Here is a 16802-nt window from a genome sequence, read left to right as displayed (position 1 = left end):
GACTTGATTATCTCATAGCTCAGTAAATTTCTCTTCTCCCTTTGGGTGCAAGCCCAGGATGCTAGCCTGCAGGACTACTCTCTTTCTTGGATGCAGTTGAACCCAGTCATCTAGGGGACTGGGTATGTGCCATTCTGGTGAATCCACATGACTAACATTTGTTGATCTCTTGCAGGCAATGTGAGGTGGAGGACAGAGAATGGACCAGGCTAGAGGGTGGAGGCCAAAAAGTGGCGGTGGCTGTAGCAACAAATAAAACTGAAGAAATAAGCAGAGATGATGCTGTTAAGACTCAAGAGGTCAGAAGGAAAGGCTAAATGGTCTCCAGTGATAATATGGACAGAGGAGAGCGCTGAAGTTTGGATACAGATGTCAAAGTCAAGGCTATGATATCCTTGAATTCCTAAGGTATTCACCTAAGGTATCTTTCAGCTCTAAAATGATGTACTTTTCACCTGAAATATGATATCTTGGAATGTTCCAAAAGTTATGGCACATGTCTCTAAAACTCTACAGACAAGTAATAATGTAATAAACCTTAGACTCAATAGATTTGATGTTAGTCACAGAAGACTATTTTCTATTAATGTTCTATACCTATAACATAAGCATTATTACTTAGTGTGTTATAATTGAGACATGTTTATTTCATAATGCCTTGCTGCACAGGTGAGTCTTAAAAATACTCTGCTCTTATTTTTCTTATTCTCTGACTTAAATTTATATTTAAAGGGTATTATGAAGATCTGGAAGCAAATGATCATTCAATGCTTAGTCAAAAATATACATTTCAAATCATGGTGAATATTTAGATATTGCTGTCTAAAATAAAATCCTATCTAGAAGACAGTAAAACTTATAAACCAATAAGGAGGACATAGGAGATGTGCATATAAAAATAAACATGAGTGATGCAATAAGAAAGTTGTTTCACCTCTGTGGTATTCCTCCCCCAAACCCAGTAGCCCAGTCTAATCATGACTCAAAATGACTAACATGTTACAAAAAACTTGACCAGTACTCTTAAAAGTGATTAAGGCCAAGGAAAACAAGAGACGATTAAGAAATTGTCATGGATTAGAAGAGACTAAGGGGACACAATGATGCAATAAACGCAGTGTAGTATCCCAACTTGGATCCCAGAAGAGAAAAAAAAAAAGACATTAATGATAACATGAATTAAATCTGAATAAATCTGTGGTTTAGGTAATAAAGTATCAATATTAATTTCTTATTTTGACAAATGAATGGTAATTATGTAAGATATTATCCTTAGTGGGAGCTGGGTAAAAGGGACATGCAAATTCTCTGTCCTCTTCTTACATTTATGTAAATATAAAATGATTCCAGAATAAAAAGGCTTTAAACAGTGCATATGAGACTATGCTTCTGTTTATAGTAAATTATATAATTAGTGCTAACACTGTCAATGATAACAACTAGACCAACTGGACAAAATATATAAAAACATTTATGTAAAGCCATATGACAGCTATCAGGAAGATAAAAAATCAACTTCTCAATATCAAGGAGAAGACTGATGTCTATAGAGATAATTAGTGTATTGTGACAGCTTTTGTCCTGTGGACATTTCCCTGTTCAGAAGACATGGCTCAGAGACTGAGCAGTGCTTTGACAGTCTTACTGTACTAGGAGGACAAAAGTTGGATTCCAGAACTTGTATGGGTGAGACTTAGGTAAATTCCACACACTTTAGTTTGGACTTCAAAGACAGGAAGCCTAGAATGGGGATAAACTAGAATTAAATCAGCTGTCATGGGAGTACAGCACAGCTTTGAGGCATCTAAGTATCCCAGAAATTGGATTAAGATGATCCATATTGCCATTGCCTGGCAGAAGCATCAGAAAATCCTCATAAAGTAAAGATAATTTCTTAGGCCTAAATTATTTCTACACACAGTTTTTCAAATACAACTTCTGATATGCAAAAATAATCAAGAATGTGAGGATACGATACAGCATAGGAAAGAATCGGCAAATGAAACAGAAATAAAATATATTCACAAAGGCCAGATATTAGAATTATAAAATGAGAACTCAAATAATTGTTACTTTATGCTCAAGGAGATAAAAATAGAATATTGAAAATTTGAATATAATTTTATTATTAAAAATTCAATACGTATATAAAAATTTGATATAAAACTAGATACCAAACTATTTTAAATGAACCAAAGATAAATTCTAGAACTGAAAAATATAATAAATGAAATTAAGAATCTTACGATTGGTTTCAATAGTAGTTTTTACATAGCTGAAGAGAGACATCGTGAACTCAAAGTAAGCAAGAAGAAAATATCTAGAATGAAGGACAGAAAGCCAAAAGGATGACTATAAATAAAAGAGAGTGTAAGATGCATAGTGTATACTGTGAGAAGTTCTAAATTATTCTAAATCATATTTATAGAAGAGAGATAATGGGGAAGAAGCAATATTTGGAGAGTTAGTGGCTGAATTAGTTCTTGAACTGATGAAAGACATCACTCTGCAGATATACCAACCAAATAAATCCCAATCTAGAAAATAGAAAGCTATCATCTACAGCAACACTGCCCAATAGAAGTTTAGGCAATGATAGAAATGATCTATTCTGTGCAATCCAGTGTGGTAGCTGCTAGTCACATGTGGCTATTGAGCACTTGAAGTGTGGCTGTGCAACTGAGAAACTGAATTTTAATTTCATTTGAATTAATTGAAATATAAATTTAATAACCACATATGTCTAATAAAGATTGTAATGGGCAGTGCAGATCTGGAGCATCATAGTAAAACTAGTGAAAAACAAAGATAAAAATCTTTAAAGAAATAAAAGACTTTACAAAGGACAATTATTAAATAGTTACCTTTTCCACATAAACAATGGAAACCAGAAGACAATAAAATATGCCAAAAACAATAAGAAACCTACAATTCTATACCCAATAAAAATATCCTTCAACAATGGAGGTGAAGTCTTGTTATATGTCTAGTTTAAGTCATAGGGCATTTTAGAGATGAATTTGCATATTGCCTTTGAAACTTTTGAGATACTAAGAAGCTTTTGTTTCTGTTTCCCTGTACTCTGAGAATTCATCTTCTCAATGTGGCTCCTTTGGCTCACCCAGATGGACGTTACCACTTTCTGTACACACTTCTGCTGTGGCATTTATACTATCATTTTGCATTTACTGGTTTACATATTTGGTTTTTACTTGAATGTCACTTCTCTGGGAAGTTCTGAACATACGCACCTAGTAATTAGATTTCAGATGGTACTCAAAAGTGAATCATTTTAAAACTGAAATTTAATAAGATTTATTTCATAGTCACTTGTCTGGGAAATATTGGAGACAAGCATCCAAAAATTATTCCCACATGTTATATTGTAGTTGATATCCAAAACTATTACTTTAGAACTGAAAGATGCCTTAGGACAATTTATATATAAAACTAATTCATGTATTAAAGAAATTCAAACTCAGAGATTAAGTGACCTGCCCAACATCCCACAAAAACAAGAGCCAAAAGCAGAGCCCAGTCTTCCAGTCCCATGTACATTCTTCTATATCATGATATTTCAGGATTAAGAATCTTTCTACTTTAATGGATCCAGCATATCTATCTCTGTATCTCTTCTAAACCATTATTTGAGTTTAGCTATTACCAACTTTTTAAAAAAAATCGACTTCCAGTCTTCAGTCTGAAAGAAACACTAACCTAGGAGTCAGGGGACCTGGATTCTTATCTCAGCTTTGTCACCAGTGGATCTGGGAGTCTTGGGAGATTATCACCTACCTTTGCTGGACCTGTTCATTCCAAAAAGTAATACGTTTCACAGCATAATATATAAAATGAAGCAGATATTCTAGGAGAGGTCTGAATTTAATTCATATTCTTAAATATTATCATTCTACATCAAATATTTTGAATTTACTTTCTGTTCCTCACCTCATCCACTTTGCAATGAGAGAAAAATAGACTTAAAAAAGCATGTCACAGAGAAAGTTGAATAAGTTGTTCTTAAAAGTCACCATCAATGATTAGTTTTTAGTGAATGTCTAATACAGCATAGCCAGTTAAACACAAACAAATAGAATGTGTGTTTGTTCCATGTTGGCAAGTTGACACGGTCTAAAGGATGGAGAACCACCATCATTGTAGGGAGAGCATGCTTCAGGGATATACATGTAACTTGTATGTTACACATCTATCTGGGTACATTTTACATTGTTCAACAAATTTCTGAATTAGACCATTTTTTTAAAGGTAAAGAATAGCTTTATAAATATTAGATAATTATTGGTTCTGGGTAAACACTGGATCCAGGAGAAAAATAATACAAATTCAACTCAAATACAGTCTCTCTGCACTCCTCCGTACTCCCATATCCTCAGGCCAATCTGGCCAGGACTTTGGATGCCTCTGGGCACAAAGCAGGTTGAACAGCTGTTTGACTCACTGCTTTTGACTCCTTGTCATTTGGCAGATTGGAATCTCTGCTGAGAGCACCATTTGGATTTCTTTTCGCCCAAAACTGATATTTTTGAACATGAAATTGAAATATAGTGAGGCACTGGTATACATTCATAGAATAATAGTGCCAAAAGAGAGTGTGATAGATTTATGTCAAAACTCTAACTTGCCCCCAGAAGTGTTTAAAGAGATAACCCTAGATTGGTGGAGGTGGGCATGATAGTGTATGAATATGGATTTTCTGAAACTGTGGATATAAAAAATGATACCAGCTTTAGGTGTGTGAACTGGTGAGAAGAGAATATCAGACATGAATATAAATAGAGATGTATACAAACAGGTAGGAAAAAAAGAGCTAGGCCGTATATACTGAAGGGAGACTGATTAGGGAAATATAACTAGAGAATCCAAAAAAAGTCACTAAGTCTAGGTTTGGGTATTTGAGAGAAGGCTACTAATACTACGACTACCACTACCAACAAAAACAACAATCTCAAATAGTTGTTATTATTATTATAACAAGAGCAACAAAAATAGTTAATGCTTACAAAGCAATAGTGTATACGTCTGTCAGCACTGTTCTAACGTTTTAAACATAATAATTCATTTAATCTTCTTGACAATCATAAGAAATAAGAACTATTGTTATTGTTTCCAATTTATGGGAGATGAAACTAAGGCACAGAGAATTTAAGTCACTGATTCAAGATCACACAGCTGGTAGAGGTGAAGTCATGGTTTGACTCTGTGGCTGAAAAGCAATGAATGAATCTAAAATCTTACCCATACAAAAAAAAATGCTACGGAGAAATTGAACGCTTTTGAATTAAGCATATAATAAGCAAAGCCTGAGCAAAGGAAAGGAACCCCACTGCAGCACTATGTGGTGACAGCAGAAAAACATACAAAAACTGACAAAATTTCCTTCTCTTTAGGTCCTTCAGGTGAATTATATTTCTTCCCAAATTTACCTCTTTTGTCCCCACCTTCAGACCAGAGTACACACAGATCTAGGCCTTCTTTTAAGGTCTCAATCCTCCTCCAATTATTAGCAAACCACAGTGTTAGAAAAGTCTCTTTATATTTAAAATTAAAGTCTCTTTATATTTAAAATTAATCACTGACTTTCCAACTTAAGCCCATTTCCTCTTCTCTGATCTTTATTGGAAATGGGAGATAACACACTAGAGGAAGGCAGTTAAAATTCTAATCACTTTCAGTTTTTCTCTTTTATTTAATAAGTTATTTAAAATGTACTTCTGCTAAATCCTATTTTAAAATCTCCCTGACATTATGACTGATATATTCTAGTTTTTATGACAGGCCTATTTTGGCACCTTAAATGTACTGAGGGTGAGTTTTCTCATCTTACCTCTCCGTTTTCTAAGGGGTGTATCTTGGAATAAAATGAAGTGCAGATGACCTCATCGTCTTTGGCGTATGATGGTGGTCCAGTGCGGGGATGAATATTGTAGAGTGTTAGGCACTCTGTGTCCGTCACAGCATGATACTGCCAGGGCTTATAATCAACATCATCAAGTGAGCGTTCCAAAATCCAGTTTCCAGGCCGAGGGGAATTAGCTGCTTTCACAATCACATACGCAATCTGGAACACCTGGGGAAAAGTGACAACAACAACATGTAACTCTGAATTCCAAAGTGTTCTCACTATTACATATCAAATATAAGGCCTACCTAAGGCTACAATAGATTTTATTCAGATATTATTCCATAACCCTATGATATTCTCTAAAAATATTTTTACTGTTACATATTCATATTTCATACCTTATGGCTAAGATGAGATGTTCCATTTTGTGGATTTTAGTTCTCTAATAACTCATTAACATCATTTCACGTAATTTTTGAAGTTCTATTATAATCACAATCAGTAGAAACATTTATTACATACCAATTTACTCACCTTACTCTGTTGGAAATTATAATATATGAGTTAGAAATTCCATGTGTGGATAGTGCTTGATAGATTAGAAAACAGTTACTTATGTCACCTAATCCTCAGACAAGTACCATCCGTTACTGTGGTATAGCAAAAACAACATAGTGATTCAGAGGCACAATCTTGTATTCAAATTGTGGTCCCAGCATTTCTGTGACCTCGGGCAGATTATTTTACTTTGTCAACTCCTAGCTCCCTTATCTGAAAATTAGGATCAATAATAAGTACATTAAGTACACTACTGAGAGACAATTTAGATTAAATGAGATAATGTATGCAAAATACCTAGCAAAAGGCTTGGCTATAAATACTCAATAAATGTCATTTCCTTTACATCCCCAAATAGAAAGTAACGGGGAGGAAATTCTAGTACATGCAGACAACTGTTGGAAACTGGAACATATTCAATGAAGGGTTTCTGTACCTTCTGTATAAGAGGTAAACATGTGTTAAAGAAAAGGAAAATAAAGGCATCAAGTGACCGTAAATCAACAGAGTGACAATTGAGGGAAATATGGCAATCCTCTACGTTCAAATCTACATAATATTTGAAGAGGTAAAAAATAAATATTCTGGATATTTTGCGATGGTCCATATGTGTCTTTACCAATTCAATCCAAAAGAACAATGCACAAACATTACCGAATGACATTTATTTGCAATGTCCTGGGTAGAAAGGTAGATACAAACTAGTTTAAGTTATTGTCCCACCATCTATGAATTGATAATATATTGTAATAATGAGATATATAATGAGTACACTAATAATAAAGCAGTGGTATATCTTCTTTTTAGTAAATTCAGTGAGGTACAAGGAGCTTGTCAACCCTAAGCTCTGGGTGATTGGGGTCATTGAAAGGATACAACTGGAGGACAAATCTGCTAAAATGTGATTAAGGGTCTGCTTAGAAGGGAGCTTGAAAGGAATGTTCTGAAAATAAACCTTACTTGCTACATAGTTTTGACATGAGACTTTCAGGAATACATCTACACTGTCTATGGTACACTTTAAGGGACTTAATTTAAAAATATGAAAGGTTGATATATAAGACGTAAGACAGGAGACCTTCAAGATGGCAGAGGAGTAAGACGTGGAGATCACCTTCCTCCCCACAAATACATCAGAAATACATCTACATGTGGAACAACTCCTACAGAACACCTACTGAACGCTGGCAGAAGACCTCAGACTTCCCAAAAGGCAAGAAACTCCCCACGTATCTGGGTAGGGCAAAAGAGAAAAGAAAAAAAAGAGACAAAAGAATAGAGATGGGACCTGAACCTCAGGGAGGGAGCTGTGAAGGAGGAAAAGTTTCCACACACTAGGAAACCCCTTCACTGGCAGAGACGGTGGGTGGCGGGGCGGGGTGGGTTGCTTCGGAGCCACAATGGAGAGTGCAGCTACAGGGGTGCAGAGGGCAAAGCGGAGAGATTCCCGCACAGAGGATCAGTGGCGACCAGCACTCACCAGCCTGAGAGGCTCGTCTGCTCACCCGCCAGGATGGATGGGGGCTGGGAGCTGAGGCTTGGGCTTCGTAGATCAGATCCCAGGAGAGGACTGGGGTTGGCTGCGTGAACACAGCCTGAAGGGGGCTAGTGCGCCACAGCTAGCTGGGACAGGAAGAAGTCTGGAACTGCCTAAGAGACCATTGTTTCGGGGTGCACGAGGAGACTGGATTGAGAGTACCGCCAAAACGAGCTCGAGACGGGCGCGAGCCACGGCTATCAGCACAGACACCAGAGCTGGGAATGAAATGCTAAGGCTGCTGCTGCAGCCACCAAGAAGCCTGTGTGCAAGTACAAGTCACTATCCACAACTCCCCTCCTGGGAGCCTGTGCAGCCCGCCACTGCCAGGGTCCCGGGATCCAGGGACAACTTCCCCGGGAGAACACACGGCATGCCTCACGCTGTTGCAACGTCATGCCGACATCTGCTACCGTAGGCTCGCCCCGCACTCTGCACCCTTCCCTCCCCCCAGCCTGAGTGAGCTAGAGCCCCCGAATCAGCTGCTCTTTTAACCCCCTCCTGTCTGGGCAGAAACAGATGCCCTCAGGTGACCTACATGCAGAGGTGGGGCCAAATCCAAAGCTGAACCCCAGGAGCTGTGCAAACAAAGAAGAGAAAGGGAAATTTCTCCCAGCAGCCTCAGGAGCAGCTGATTAAATCTCCACAATCAACTTGATGTACCCTGCAACTGTGGAATACCTGAACAGACAACGAATCATCCCAAAATTGAGGCAGTTGCCTTTGAGAGCAACTGTAGACTTGGGGCTTGCTATATGCGACAGACTGGTTTCTGGTTTTATGTTTATCTTAGTTTAGTATTTAGAGTTTATTATCACTGGTAGATTTGTTTACTGATTTGGTTGCTCTCTTCCTTTTGTTTTTTAATGTATAGATATATATATTTATATATATTTTCCTTTTTCTCTTTTTGTGAATGTGTATGTGTATGCTTCTTTGTGTGACTTTGTCTGTATAATTTGCTTTTACCATTTGTCCTAGGGTTCTGCCTGTCCTTTTTTTTGTTTTGTTTTGTTTTGTTTTGTTTTGTATAGTTTTTAGCGCTTCTTATCATTGGGGGATTTGCTTTTTGGTTTGGTTGCTCTCTTCTTTCTTTTTTTTTTAATTACATTTTAATTTTTAATAATTAAAAAAAATCCTTTTAATTCTTTTTCTTTTATTTTCTCCCTTCCTTCCTTCCTTCCTCCCTCCTTCCCTCCATCTCTCTCTCTCTCTCTCTTTCTTTCTTTCTTTCTTTCTTTCTTCTCCCTTTTCTTCTGTGCCATGTGGCTGACAGGGTCCTGGTGCTCCAGCCAGGTGTCTCTGAGGTGGGAGAGCTGAGGTCAGGACATGAGTCCACCTGAGACCTCCCAGCTCCATGTAATATCAAATGGCAAAAGCGCTCCCAGACATCTGCATCTCAACACTAAGACCCAGCTCTGGGCTTCCCTGGTGGTGCAGTGGTTAAGAATCCACCTGCCAATGCAGGGGACACGGGTTCGAGATCTGGTCCGGGAAGATCCCCCATGCTGAGGAGCAACTAAGCCGATGTGCCACAACTAATGAGCCTGCGCTCTAGAGCCCGCAAGCCACAACTACTGAGCCTGCGTGCCAAAACTACTGGAGCCCGTGTGCCTAGAGTCCATGCTCTGCAACAAGAGAAGCCACCACAATGAGAAGACCATGCACTACAATGAAGAGTAGCCCCCGCTCTCCACAACTAGAGAAAGCCCGAACGTAGCAATGAAGACCCAATGTAGCCAAAAATAAATAAAATAAAAATAAATTTTTAAAAAAAAGACCCAGCTCCACTCAATGACCCATAAGTGACAGTGCTGGACACCCTATGCCAAACAACTAGAAAGGCAGGAACACAACCCCACCCATTGGCAGAGAGGCTGCTAAAATCATAATAAGATCACAAACACCCCAAAACAAAACACCGGGCGCAGTCCTGCCCAACAGAAAGACAAGACACAGCCTCATCCACAAGAACAAAGGCACTAGTCCCCTCTACTAGGAAGCCTACAAACCCACTGAACCAACCTTAGCCACTGAGGGCAGACACCAAAAACAATGGGAACTACAGACCTGCATCCTGCAAAAAGGAGACATCAAACATAGTAAGTTAAGCAAAATGAGAAGACAGAGAAACAAACAGAAGAAGGAGCAAGGTAAAAACCCACCAGACCAAACTAATGAAAAGGAAATAGGCAGTCTACCTGAAAAAGAATTCAGAATAATGATAGTAAACATGATCCAAAATATTGGAAATAGAATGGAGAAAATACAAGAAACGTTTAACAAGGATCTAGAAGAACTAAAGAGCAAACAAACAATGATGAACAACATAATAAATGAAATTAAAAATGCTCTAGAAGGAATCAATAGCAGAATAACTGAGGCAGAAGAACAGATAAGTGACCTGGAAGACAAAATAGTGGAAATAACTACTGCAGAGCAGAATAAAGCAAAAAGAATGAAAAGAATTGGGGACAGTGGTAGAGACCTCTGGGACAACACTAAACCCACCAACATTCGAATTATAGGGGTCCCAGAGAAGAAGAGAAAAAGAAAGGGACTGAGAAAATATCTGAAGAGACTGTAGTTGAAAACATCCCTAATATGGAAAAGGAAATAGTCAATCAAGTCCAGGAAGCACAGAGACCCCATACAGGACAAATCCAAGGAGAAACACGCCAATACACATAGTAATCAACCTATTAAAAATTAAATACAAAGAAAAAATATTAAAAGCAGCAAGGCAAAAGCAACAAATAACATACAACGGAATCCCCATAAGGTTAACAGCTGATCATTCAACAGAAACTCTGCAAGCCAGAAGGGAGTGGCAGGACATATTTAAAGCAATGAAAGGGAAAAGCCTACAACCAAGATTACTCTACCCAGCAAGGATCTCATTCAGATTCGACAGAGAAATTAAAACCTTTAAAGACAAGAAAAAGCTAAGAGAATTCAGTACCACCAAACCAGCTTTATAACCAATGCTAAAGGAACTACTCTAGGCAGGAAAGCACAAGAAAAGAAAAAGACCTACAAAAACAAACTTAAAACAATAGAATTCAACACTCAAATCAATAGAATTAAAAATAAAAAAGAAGTAACAACTGACACTGCAGAAATACAAAGGATCATGAGAAATTACTACAAGCAACTATATGCCAATAAAATGGACAACCTGGAACAAATGGACAAATTCTTAGAAAAGCACAACCTTCCAAAACTGAACCAGGAAGAAATAGAAAATATCAACAGACCAATCACAAACACTGAAATTGACATTTTGATTAAAAATCTTCCCAGAAACAAAAGCCCAGGACCAGATGGCTTCACAGGTGAATTCTATCAAACATTTAGAGAAGAGCTAACACCTATCTATCTGAAACACTTCCAAAATATAGCAGAGGGAGAAACACTCCCAAACTCATTCTATGAGGCCACCATCACCCTTATACCAAAACCAGGCAAAGATGTCACAAAGAAAGAAAACTACACCCCAATATCACTGATGATCATAGATGCAAAAATCCTCAACAAAATACTAGCAAACAGATTCCAACAGCACAATAAAAGAATCAAGCCCCACGATCAAGTAGGGTTTATCCCAGGAATGCAAGGATTCTTCAATATATGCAAATCAATCAATGTGATACATCATATTAATAACTTGAAGGAGAAAAACCGTATGATCATCTCAATAGATGCAGAAAAAGCTTTTGACAAAATTCAACACCCATTTATGATAAAAAACCTGCAGAAAGTAGGCATAGAGGGAACTTACTTCAAAAAAATAAAGGCCACATATGACAAACCCACGGCCAACATCGTTCTCAATGGTGAAAAACTGAAACCATTTCCTCAAAGATAGGCACAAAACAAGGTTGTCCACTCTCACCACTATTATTCACCATAGTTTTGGAAATTTTAGCCACAGCACTCAGAGAAAGAAAAGAAATAAAAGGAATCCAAATCAGAAAAGAAGAAGTAAAGCTGTCACTGTTTGCAGATGACATGATACTACACATAGAGAATCCTAAAGATGCTACAAGAAAACTACTTGAGCTAATCAATGAATTTGGTAAAGTAGCAGGATACAAAATTAATGCACAGAAATCTCTGTATTCCTATACACTAATGACAAAAAATCTGAAAGAGATGTTAAGGAAACACTCCATTTTACCACTGAAACACAAAGAATAAAATACGTAGGAATAAACCTACGTAAGGAGATAAAAGACCTGTATGCAGAAAACTATAAGACACAGATGAAAGTAATTAAAGATGATAGAAAGAGATGGAGATATATACCATGTTCTTTGATTGGAAGAATCAACATGACTATACTACCCAAAGCAATCTACAGATTCAATGCAATCCTTATCAAACTACCAATGGCATTTTTCACAGAACCAGAACAAAAAATTTCACAATTTGTATGGAAACACAAAAGCCCCTAATAGCCAAAGAAATCTTGAGAGAAGAAATAGAGCTGGAGGAATCAGGTTCCCAGACTTCAGACTATACTACAAAGCTACAGTAATCAAGTCAGTATGGTACTGGCACAAAAACAGAAATATAGAGAAATGGAACAGGATAGAAATCTCAGAGATAAACCCACGCACATATGGTCACCTTACTTTTGATGAAGGAGGCAAGAAGATACAATGGAGAAAAGACAGCCTCTTCAATAAGTGGTGCTGGGAAAACTGGACAGCTACATGTAGAAGAATGAAATTAGAACACTTCCTAACACCATACACAAAAGCAAACTCAAAATGGATTAAAGACCTAAATGTAAGGCCAGACACTATAAAAGTCTTAGAGGAAAACATAGGCAGAACATTCTATGACATAAATCACAGCAAGATCTTTTTTGACCCACCTCCTAGAGAAATGGAAATAAACAAAAATAAACAAATGGGACCTAATGAAATTTAAAAGCTTCTGCACAGCAAAGGACACCATAAACAAGACAAAAAGACAACCCTCAGAATGGGAGAAAATATTTGCAAATGAAGCAACTGACAAAGGATTAATCTCCAAAATTTATAAGCAGCTCATGCAGCTCAATATCAAAAAAACAAACAATCCAATCCAAAACTGGGCGGTAGATCTAAATAGACATTTCTCCAAAAAAGATATACAGACTGCCAACAAACACATGAAAGAATGCTCAACATCACTAATCATTAGAGAAATGCAAATCAAAACTACAAGGAGGTATCACCTCACACCAGTCAGCATGGCCATCATCAAAAAATCTAGAAACAATAAATGCTGGAAAGGGTGTGGAGAAAAGGGAACCCTCTTGCACTGTTGGTGGGAATGTAAAGTGATACAGCCACTATGGAGAACAGTATGGAGGTTCCTTAAAAAACTAAAAATAGAACTACCATATGACCCAGTAATCCCACTACTGGGGATATATCCTGAGAAAACCATAATTCAAAAAGAGTCATGTACCACAATGTTCATTGGAGCTCTATTTACAATAGCCAGGACATGGAAGCAACCTAAGTGTCCATCGACAGATGAATGGATAAAGATGTGGCACATATATACAATGGAATATTACTCAGCCATAAAAAAAAATGAAATTGAGTTATTTGTAGTCAGGTGGATGGACCTGGAGACTGTCATACAGAGTGAAGTAAGTCAGAAAGAGAATAATAAATACCATATGGAATCTAAAAGAAAAAATAGTTATGAAAAACCTAGTGGCAGAACAGAAATAAAACTGCAGACGTAGAGAATGGACTTGAGAACACAGGGAGGGGGAAGGGTAAGCTGGGATGAAGTGAGAGAGTGGCATGGACATATAAATACTACCAAATGTAAAATAGATAGCTAGTGGGAAGTAGCCACCTAGCACGTGGAGATCAGGTCACTGCTTTGTGACCACCTAGAGGGGTGAGAGAGGGGGAGTGGGAGGGAGATACAAGAGGGAGGAGATATGGAGATATATGTGTATGTATAGCTGATCACTTTGTTATAAACCAGAAACTAACACACCATTGTAAGGCAATTATATTCCAATAAAGATGTTTAAAAAAAACATAAGACAGGTGGCTCTGATGCTGGTCTTTTGAGATCTTTAGTAGGATGTGAGCATTTCTATCTGTGTGCACTACGGGGAGAATCACAAGCCATCATATGACTGAAAGTACGGATGGTATTTGCATCTTAGGCACAGTTGTGGAAATACTGGTAATTAAAATACTGAAATACTTCTGTAGTTGGTAAATCACTGCTGCCCAAGCCTTCCAAATGCCTCCTCTCTCCTGAGATCATCTGGTTAACCTTGGGATAGCAAGGAATAGCCAAGACATCGTCTCTGATTAGTCTGGGCTTTGACCAATTCTAGTTTATTGACTAACACTCCAGGTGGGAAATATTATGAATTTATATTTCCAAACATATATAGATAAGTGTAATTGCAGATATACACACATATATGCCTATGTGTCTATAACTATTGGAATACACTTAGACATTTTGGGGAAGGGTAGATATGGACATCTTAAAGCTGTGACCAATGGGGTTTGGCAATCAAGAGTCAAAGAGATAAGAAGAGCTTTTAAATTTCATCTAATAACCTGCTATATTAATTGCATTAATATAAATGTCTTGGTTTTTAATAGAATTATTTTTAAAATAAAGAAGTATTTTTAAAAGTATTGAAGAAAGGACAAGAGTAGGAGTAAAATGGAATATACTCTAGCAATCATAATCTAAAGTATTTGCTACTTCTGCATTTTTTAGGTGTTATTCATAAGGAATTATTTCTCTTAGACACTCTGTATTCAGTAACTCGTACACATGGAACCTCTTTAAAAAGGAATTCACTGAAGGTCAAACCTATTGATTAATCTGATAGAACAGAGAGATATTTGATCCTATTAAAAATCTGAAATACCCTGTTCCTAATTTCTGGTAATCTTAAATTATTCGTGACAGTCTATAAAATGATAAAGAATATGAATAAATAAATTGTGAGCTCCTAAAGGGCAGAGATGCTACAATCCTTATTATACCTTATTATAATTCTTTTGAAATAGTGTGCATTCAATATTTATTAGTTTTAACTGAATAACCAAAATCATTGCAACATGCTTCCATGTTACTTCTACTAGCTTAACACTTTCTTTTCTGTTTGTTAGAGCCTGAATTTCAGTCAACCAGCATATTTTGTCACTTGTAGGAACTAAGACATACATTGCTTGTAATGTTCGTCCTATTACATCTCTATGAGTTGAAAAAATTTCTTAAACTCTTTTACCCTCTGTTTCCCAGGGTTTCTTTTCCAAAGTCAAAACCATGGAAAGATAATGAATATAAAATACTGCGTGGTCTTTGGAAAAAAACAATCTATATAAATATTGTAAATTAGCAAATTTCTATCCAGAAAAAAGAATGCACAGGTATTTTCTTAGTGGAAAACAAAAAGAGAAATATCAAAGCATAATTAGAGATCACAAGTACAAATAAGAAAAAGATACACTGATGTATGGATAAAGTACTTTGTTTAGAAACAACTCAGCAAGCAAATATAGGAAAAGGCCAAATTGTCTTGGAGCTACAACATGGATTTATGACTTAGGAGTTTCTGTGCTGGCTCTGGAATAATAGATGAAATCCATGAAAAGAAGTTATACTAGAAACCACACAGACTCTTTCTATAATTCAACATAACAGCCTACATTAAGTGACATGGAAAAGCAGTCATTGCCTTTGAGAATATGTCACCCCATTTCAAAACAATATCCTTCTTTCATTTATCTTCTATGGATTCTTTCACATTTCATGCAAAATTAATTAAATTAGGTAGCATGCAGTATTTTGAATAAACTTTTAAAATGTGGTAGACAGCATTATTGGAAAACACAATGAATAGAAGTATTCTTTGAAGGCGTCAGGCAAAGACTGTGAAAATTCTAATAGTGATTTTCTAAGTATGCCAAAATTTTAATGACTTGAATAGAATAATTCTCTAACGTACTCATGCTACTTTTATTAACTCTGTCTTGTGTTTTCAGTAAAAAGGCTCTTCAAAATCAGTAGTTATAAAACCTTATTTCCAGATAGAAAAAAACTCAATCTGTATGGGGTGCAACAAGGAAAGCAAATACCTCATTATAAGTACAAAAATGCTATGATGGCTAGGCTTTTATAAACCGTAGATATCAATACACAATACCCAAATTTTTGGAGGGCACGTTTTACAAACTTGGTAACTAAAAAAAAATCCCAAATAATTTTTGAAATAATACCAAATGTTTGACATTTTACTGTAACAAAGAGAACTTTCTATTTCATATTCCATTTGTGCATCACCTAATAAGATATCATGTAATTATAATCATATGTCACTGATGTAGCATTAAATTAGATGTTCCTAGAGTATTAAGAACCTGATCTCACTTAGGGTGGAAATGAAGAATACAGTCTTTCTGAAGAATCCTTGTCCCAAAGTAACAAGTAACATGCAATGACCATCATACACACTGATGCTTTCTCATCTTTTTCACATTATAGGAGGAGACCTCACAGCCTGAAGTGAACAGCCTAGGAACTTTGGCCACTGTCCTAGGACAGGATATACATTAGCTTACCTGTAATCCATGTGGGTAAGTCTGACCTCCAGAACCAATTTCTAGCACATGCATTGCTGGGTCTGAATTTTTGAAAAATATTCTCTGCTATGACTCTCAGGAACCTACTTTATCCCAGTTCTTTTGTCCTCAGAAGAATCATGGATCTAGGAAAATGCTACCAAAGAGTATTGTGTTTTGGAGATTTTAGTGAGACTTTTGAGTGTCACTGGCACACAGTTAAGAGAGCCAG

The 16802-nt window shown here is 36.8% G+C and overlaps 1 protein-coding gene across 1 annotated transcript in view; it reads right to left on the bottom strand.

The window, feature by feature from the left end:
- The window catches only part of LAMA2 (laminin subunit alpha 2), a 606716-nt gene that overhangs the window by 393648 nt on the left and 196266 nt on the right, over positions 1 to 16802 (bottom strand). Inside the window, exon 4 of the mRNA XM_082668794.1 lies at positions 5846 to 6088. Within this exon, the coding sequence (XP_082524920.1) occupies positions 5846 to 6088 (243 nt within the window). The remainder of the gene's footprint in view (positions 1 to 5845; positions 6089 to 16802) is intronic.

Source organism: Grampus griseus (assembly GCF_964374135.1).
Source record: "Grampus griseus genome assembly, chromosome: 13".
Classification (NCBI taxonomy): domain Eukaryota; kingdom Metazoa; phylum Chordata; class Mammalia; order Artiodactyla; family Delphinidae; genus Grampus; species Grampus griseus.
This window is presented reverse-complemented; position numbering and strand designations above follow the sequence as displayed.